We start from the raw sequence: 8,224 nt of genomic DNA on the forward strand, positions 1-8,224 counted from the left end.
TTAATTGAACTTCCAAGTATGGCAAGTATTAAATTCACAGCAGTTACCACCATAAAATTGTACCAATTTGCCATTAATTATGCAAATTAGGTCTTCATTTACATAATCAATATCTACCAATGATCTTGTTGTTCTCAATTACATATGTCTAAAGTGTTTCATAGCCCTAATATGGAATACAGCAGATTTATAGAATTTCCTCATTAATTATGAAAATTAGATCCTGATTTGCATAATTGTATTTTAATCATGTCAAGCATCATTTCAGCTACCTACATACCAAAAATCATGACGATCCATCAAACAGTTGTTCAGTTATCCTCTCTCGAATATTTTTAAAGAAACCATCCTGCAGTTCCAGAACAAGCCACTAGAGGGCCCAAACTCATGTGACTTCTTCCCAAGCACGAGAGCTACCTATCATCCAAATTTCATGACCCTAGCATGTCCAGATCGCGAGATATCAAAACCGGAAGTACCAAGGGAAGCCACTAGGGGGACCAAAATCTAATCATTTCCAGTTTTCGTCACACCCTACCAACACACCAAGTATGAAACCAATCCATCCAGGCGTTCTTGAGTTATCTTGTTGACCTACAGATGGACAGACGGACAGACGGACAGATAAACGCAACTGAAAATATAACCTCCATGACACATTTCATGGAGGTAATAACTTCCAAAGACTGTCACCCCACCAAATGCATTTGTATTGAATACTGCAAGGGAACCATTTTGACATGTGCTGAATTCTTAGCAGTGATTAAAAGTGGTATGCCTACAGAATGGCTAATGTGAAAGAGTAAAGAATTAAAAGAAAGTAAGATGACTTTTAGCAAGATGAAAAATATTTTGAAGTATTGTAGTAACAGGGGCGCAAATGTAAGTCATACAGGATGCTTCAGGTTGAAGCCGCAGCAATACATCTACATTTACTGTAGCACTAAGAATGAGTCGTTGAGTGATGAAGGGATTTCTGTTGTCATTGGAAAAAGAAACTAGGACACGAGTGGTCATAAATGTTGAATCATGATTGTACACATTTTGATGAGACCCACAGTTTAGTGTGAACCAGTAGCAGTTAAGTGCCCATTCCATAGCCTGTCATTACTACTTATGGACTTGCAAATACAATATCATTCACTTTCATTTTATTTAATTTACATGTAATGTAAATTTCGAAATATTTACAGTGGTTTTAATTTTGTGGTTCTTCATGATCCTTCTCCACTGTGAAATCATGATCATGTTTTGTACTGCAGTATGGTATTGATCTCAAACTGAAGACATAGCAGAAATCTCCTTTTCACTCCTACTGTGAAATTAAATCCTCGCTCTAAGGCAGCCACAGTAAAAGCTTCATTCTATGTCCAAAGTGCTGAAACATTGGTGGTTATGCACACAGCCTTCCACTCAGCCGAAGGTGGTTATCCATGCATGTGTGCACACTTCCGTTGGCACTACGTGCATGCAGCCTTTCAGTCTCCACAAGCCTGAGGACTGGGCTGACCTTTGGACACCCTGGCTGCACTGATGGTCTTGTAGAATTTCTGATAGCGGCATTATTAACAGAATATTTCTCATAACTGCTGGAATTTGTACCCCGTGAAGCACAGGGTGTATGTATTTTCTTCAGAATGTGTTTTTGTGGTCATGCTTTTACTGCATTTGTTGGTTTGCAACCCTCCAGACTATTTTTTTTTTTACTTTTTGAGTGTACATGCACAACCTGGAAAAGTTGGGCCTTCAGGCAAAAGTACAAAGTTTAGTACTGATATTTACTATCAACAAAATAAAATTAAACAGGTGATCTGTTATTGTTGCATTATCATATTAATATAAAGACATATTAATGATTTGATATTATCAGATATTTCATATGACACTTGTATATCACAATGCACTCTGTAGTGAAACACTTTGAGGTCAAAAGTGCCTTGAGACATAGCCTTTTTATATTTTCAAATATGATCATTTTGTATCAGAGCAGTACCAAGTTTGTTATGATTTTTAGTATGAACCTTAAATATGTTCTTAAGTATGATTTAAAAGACAATGAAACATAAAAATTAAATAGAGATCTTCTTCATCTATAAAATTTGTCAAGTGATCTGTCAAATGTTTGATTTCTCAGTGGTTGCAGCCTCTAGTGGAAAAGGGGGTGTTAGCATGCACATCTTGTCTTCCTGGCTTAAGAGCTTTGCCATAACCTACATGCAAATGTGGGCCCCAGAGAATGTCATTCCGCTGACCTTGCAGGCATGAGCAAGCTGCTTTCCCTCCAAACGATCACGGAAACCCGACCTGCAGAATTAGCAAGTCTCCTGGGCCGGACCAGGTGGTCGAGGCGTTAGGAGCGAGGAAAATTCATGGGGAGTCGTCGGCGTGCATATGTGCTGCCGAGTGTTGGTAATTAGGTCACATGGGAGGAGAAGACATGCAAACCGGCACAGAAGAGCAACCATTCTCTGAACTAGTAACGTCCAATTTCAACAAGAATATACCCAGGGATCAAAATACTTAATTCTGCATATCTGTACCAGTTAACATTTAGAATTACCTGCACCAGACAAATTTAACCCGCACCACTCAGAGTTAAGAAAGTATGGATCAAAATAAAAACTGTTCAGAAACCATTGCCATTATTTCTTTTTATAGTTCTTAGGTGGTAAAAGTCAATGCAGCAAATAAAAATCCTTAGGTTAGTTTATTATCTGTAAACCCAGTACATGTATATGGTCTGGTGCAGGTTAGGTGTAGGTAGACATCAGAAATACCCGCAGTACTGCAATTTTACCTGCATATTGAGGTGGTATTTAGAGTCTTCATATACCTGATATTCTACTACCTGCCATGACTGACAATGGCATTTTTTTCTCTTTCTAATGGCAAACATTTTTCTTTCCTACAAATGCAGGCAAAGCAAAGGGTAGGGAGTAAATCCTTACAAAACAAGTGCTGACGAGTGCCCATAATTAGGTCACATGGGACAGTGAAACATGCCAAGCAGCACAGATCAGCCATTTTGTGAACTAGTCAAGTCCAATTTCAACTAGAAAGGCAATATTTACAAGCAAATGCACCTGGCATTTTCTTCCCATCAAAGATGTGGCATTCTAACCCTATGAGCTAGCTGTAGCACCAATCAAGGAAGTTGCAAGATTGATATGTGTCACAAAAAATCAGGAATAACTGCATAATCTGTATTATTCTCTCATGGAAAGACCTGATACAAACAGTTTGGGAATTTGATTTGGTTGAACATATTTCCATTGATATTGTACTTTGTTAGCTACAAATGTACATTGCATTCAATGCATTGTATATCTTGAGTAGATTTATTCCTCAAGTGGTGAATATGTCAGTCATGGGCTGAATAAAAGTTCCAGATGCCTTACTGAGGGACGACTGAGGTGTGATACATTGTAGATGTCGGTTAGCTGTAGGAATGAATTTACTCTATTTTATACAAGATGTTGTTACGGAAGGACATCAGTACCTTCCCCATTAGTTTTCTGAAATACAAGCACTAAACACGTTTTGAATTTTTGTTTTACAGGAAAGCGAGGAGCAAAGCAGAATACAGACATGACAAAGGGTGCAGGCATAGGCAGCCGTGCTGGCCGGCGCGGGAAAGGGCGGCAGCGGGGTGGGAAAGGGAGCCAGCAGAACCACGAGGAGGACGGACAGTTGACCAACGAGCAGCCAGTTTTTAACGGTGGTAATGGTAACGATATCACAACTGAAGCCACCAGTCATTCAGAGCCGGAGGAGGTTGTTATGGATAGTGCGTCCAGGGAGGGTGCTTCCAGTCATGATCCGGAGCCTACAGAAGACGCAGGGGTCACTAATGGCTTAGATGAGAATGATTCAACAGAGGCAGACTTGGACAGAAACCTGGCTACTGAGAAAAAGTCTGCTGCAGAGGGCAGGCCAGGGTCCAAGGAAAACCAGTCCCCGAGACACCGAGTAAGAGGAGAGATCGATCCTGAGTTGGAGTCAGATCATTCCGTGTACGAGGACGCCAAAGAGCCAGATCAGGACAATACAGACAACCTGGAGGACAACACCAGCGAGGACGGGGAAGTGGCTGAGTCAGAGGGACCTGGGACAGAACAGGAGGAAGATGGCAGTCAGACCATAGAGCAGGCTGAAGAGGATGTCCACCAAGATGAGGAGGTGGAAGGGGACAGGTCAGAACCTGAGCAAGAGGTGGAAGGCCAAGGGTCGGAAGCTGAAGGTGAAGGGTTAGAAGAAGAGGAAGAGGTTGAAGGTCAAGGTTCGGAGCCAGAAGATGCACAACAAGTTCAGGATACAGATGATCCAAATGCACCAGGAGAGGAAGAAGTGGAGGAGGAGGAGGAAGATGAGGAGATGCCTGAAGAGGAAGCTGTGGTTGAAAATGATGAACCTGAGGATAGCATACAAACTGTAGGTAGTGAAGAAAATGCTGATGAAGTGGAGGAAGACGAAGAAGAGGAGGAGGAGGAGGAAGAAGAGGAGGAAGGTGAAATCGAAGAGGAAGAAGAAGAAGAGGAAGAAGAAGAAGAGGAAGAGGTTGAAGAGAATGGAGAGGAGGAAGATTACGATAATGGAGCTGACAAAAAAGAAGAGGAAGAAGTGCCTCCGGAGGAAAATGAAGATGAAGGAAGCACAGAAACAACTGTGGCTCAAAAGCAGCCAGAGGCTGAATCTGACCCTGCAGTCCCCCACGAGGACAGTGAGAATGTGACAGTCCAACAGGATGCCACGGGTGATGTTCTCACTGCTGCCTGCAGCAAACTGGTCAGTGAAGCTGGGACAGGCAATCCTGTAGATGCAGACTCGAGATACAGGGGTGACCGAGCCTTCATCAACATCGAGCTTCTCAAGTCAGAGAGCAGGAGAAAGCACCCTGGCAGGAGAGGCCACAGAGATGAGTACGAAGAAGACGCAGCCGAGGAAGACCAGCTCCCCCAGGAGGAGTGTAAAGACTTGCAGGATGATGAAGAGGAGCTGGACCGGGAGGTGGAGAGTTACACACAGGAGGACCTGCACGACCACATGGGGCGGAGACTGCCGGGCTCGCTGGAGGACAGGTCACCCGTCAAGACCCAGGTGCAGCGGGAAGCCATCAGCCTCGCCCTGAAGGACATTCAGAATGCCATCGCTCAGAGCAAGAAGGTAAAGATTTTTCTTAGATATCATATAGGATGTTTTACTACAGCTAGTAGACTTTATGGATGACATCCTCTGCAGATCTTAGGTGCTTCAGTAGGGGGAGCTCATGATATATCAGGAGCTGCTGAGATTTTGCTTTAGCATGCGTCTACATTTACAACTCACTTTTGACTGTGATTTCCTTTACATGTTAGTGAAGTACATTGTGTGGATCAGTTGTGTGGCATCCTTCAATTTCAATTTTATTGTAGAATCGAAGTAGCAAAAGTACAAGATACATCTGAATTCTGTTAATTTTTACAAAGATTATAACAACAATACTGTACATATAACTACTGGTGCTCTATCCACCATGTTGGATTACCACACACATACAAACCTGTTAAACATGCCAACATGCAGCTACTTAATCAGTTTACCCGCCAACATCTGGTCACCAGGAGTCATAACAAGTGTCCATAGGTGACAATTATCCGTGAAGTTTTATATTTTGCAGATTGAGAACAATAATAGTGTATGTAAACAGTGTGTGATCACTTAACAACTGCTAACAACGTATCGTAAAAATGGCTAATATGTCTAATAATCTAGCCTGACTAAAAAATTGCGCTCCTGGTGGCCACCTGCCCAGAATTTTGCTGCCCCCCTTGGGGAAACAGTTGCAGACTGACTAGTGTAAACACAGGCTACATAAAATCAACAACACGACAATCTAAATAGATGAACAAAGTCAGGTTTAAATTCATAACAATATCTTTCATTTACTACATATTATTCATTTGACAAGGTATTTGGCTGCGAACATCTTGAAGATTCGGGCTGATACCTTAAGCATGGGGAAAAAACATCTGGTACCACTTATCGACCCCTCCGTACATCTGCCTGAACTTTTTACTCCCCCCCGCTATTAAAAACAACAGGTTTTTCTGGACCATTCTAATTTGCCTCAAAATTGTAGGGGTGCATTTGAAATATTACATTGTCCGCGAAAACAGCAGCAGCAAAAATACACATTCGTGCATCATCACGGGCATGCCCGAAGACGGCGTATAAAATTGCATGCCGATTACACGAAGAGAACCCAGTGTTTTGACTGGGAACACGAAAAAACGGCTGTTCACAACACTCCGTCCGGAGGTCCTTACCTTCACGGAGTACTAATTATTATATGATATATTGTGTTAACTATTATGATGTCAATGAAAACAATCTAATAGTATATATATTATTACAACAGTACTGATCACACTTGTGTCCCAACCATAGGTGACTTACTCGCCAGCATCAATTGACACAGACGTTAGAGTGATTTTCTTTACATTGTGTGGATCAGTTGTGTATCACCATCCCTGATCACACTTGTGTCCTGACTGCAGGTGACGTCGCCCTACTCCCCGGAGCCTCCGTCGGAGCCGGTGTGGGTGATGCGAGAACCCACACCAACTCCTGAGGACGACAAGACGCCCGACACGGACGAGGAGATTGAGAGAGCGTTCCGAGAGGCGCAGATCCAGCGGGAGCGTCAGGCACGGGAGAGGCTGGAGAGGGGCGTGGAGGAGCCGCTGCCCCCCAGGAGACCCAACCGGTCGGATCTCAACGCACCCATGGAGCCAAAGGTGAGAGAAGTCACTTTTATCTTATGTCTAAGACTGTAAATGTAAACACACCTGGAAACAAATTGGAAAGGGTACAGAATCAAGCTGCAAGATTCTGTATGAACAACTATGAAAGAGGTGCCAGTGTCACGGAAATGAAAAGAAACCTACAGTGGGCCTCACTGGAAGACAGAAGAAAAATGTCCAGACTATGCATGATGTACAAAATGACTAATAAACTGGTGGACGTCCCAAATACTAAGTACCTAATACCAGCCCAGAAGAGAACAAGAAATAGCCATACCTTCAAGTACCAACTGAGTTATCAACCAAGGATTGAGGTCTTCAAGAATTCATTCTTTCCTAGAACTATCACAGAGTGGAACTCACTGTCACCAAGTACAGTAGGGGCATTGTCATTAGATAGCTTTAAACAATGTCTAGAGTTAGAAGTTCAAGGGTTAGGTGTAACAAGTTGGCTTAATACACCCATATAGCCATAGGGGACCTAAGTTGCTTTTGTTTTATATCTGTGGTTGCATGCACATGTATGAGCATGCAAATATACATGCATACACACGTAGACTCACACACACACACACACATGCATGTATGCACACTTGTGACACATACTCACTCCAAAGAAGGTGTGTAAATGGCCAACAGCTCCCTCTATCATGTTCCTGATGCAATGCAGGTACCATGCTGCAAGCAGACTGATATTAGGATCCTTTTTTAGATGTCATTATTATGATGTTATGTATTGTTGTTGGTGATTCCAACAATGACTGCAAGTTATGAATAAAGGAGATCAGTGCTAATCAGGTATACCATATATACATGTAGATTGCTTTTCAAGCAGAATAACATTTACACATGGTAAGAAAAAATTCAATACATACAGACCTGTCCCTGGTACTAAACACTATCCACACACATACAAACCTGTCCTTGGTGCTGAATGCCATTCACCCACATAAAGACCTGTCCCTGGTACTGAACACCATCCACCCAGATACAGACCTGTCCTTGGTACTGAACACCATGCACCCAGATACAGACCTGTCCTTGGTACTGAACACCATCCACCCAGATACAGACCTGTCCTTGGTACTGAACACCATCCACCCAGATACAGACCTGTCCTTGGTACTGAACACCATCCACCCAGATACAGACCTGCCCTTGGTACTAAACACCATTCACCCAGATACAGACCCTGCCTTGGTACTGAACACCATCCACCCAGATACAGACCTGTCCTTGGTACTGAACACCATTCACCCAGATACAGACCTGTCCTTGGTACTGAACACCATCCACCCAGATACAGACCTGTCCTTGGTACTGAACACCATGCACCCAGATACAGACCTGTCCTTGGTACTGAACACCATGCACCCAGATACAGACCTGTCCTTGGTACTGAACACCATCCACCAGATACAGACCTGTCCTTGGTACTGAAC

At 42.9% G+C, this 8,224-nt stretch overlaps 1 protein-coding gene across 5 annotated transcripts in view; it reads left to right on the forward strand.

Moving 5' to 3' along the window:
• The window catches only part of LOC109471900 (amyloid beta A4 precursor protein-binding family A member 2-like), a 59,033-nt gene that overhangs the window by 8,969 nt on the left and 41,840 nt on the right, over positions 1-8,224 (forward strand). For 3 of the 5 annotated variants that reach the window (XM_019771345.1, XM_019771347.1, XM_019771348.1), the window contains exon 2: positions 3,560-5,163. In XM_019771345.1, the coding sequence (XP_019626904.1) occupies positions 3,560-5,163 (1,604 nt within the window). Of the gene's footprint in view, positions 1-3,559; positions 5,164-6,536; positions 6,777-8,224 lie in introns of all 5 variants that reach the window. The other 2 variants (XM_019771346.1, XM_019771349.1) reach the window with 1 other exon arrangement.

This window comes from Branchiostoma belcheri, unplaced genomic scaffold, assembly GCF_001625305.1.
Source record: "Branchiostoma belcheri isolate BF01 breed outbred unplaced genomic scaffold, Haploidv18h27 scaffold26, whole genome shotgun sequence".
NCBI lineage: Eukaryota > Metazoa > Chordata > Leptocardii > Amphioxiformes > Branchiostomatidae > Branchiostoma > Branchiostoma belcheri.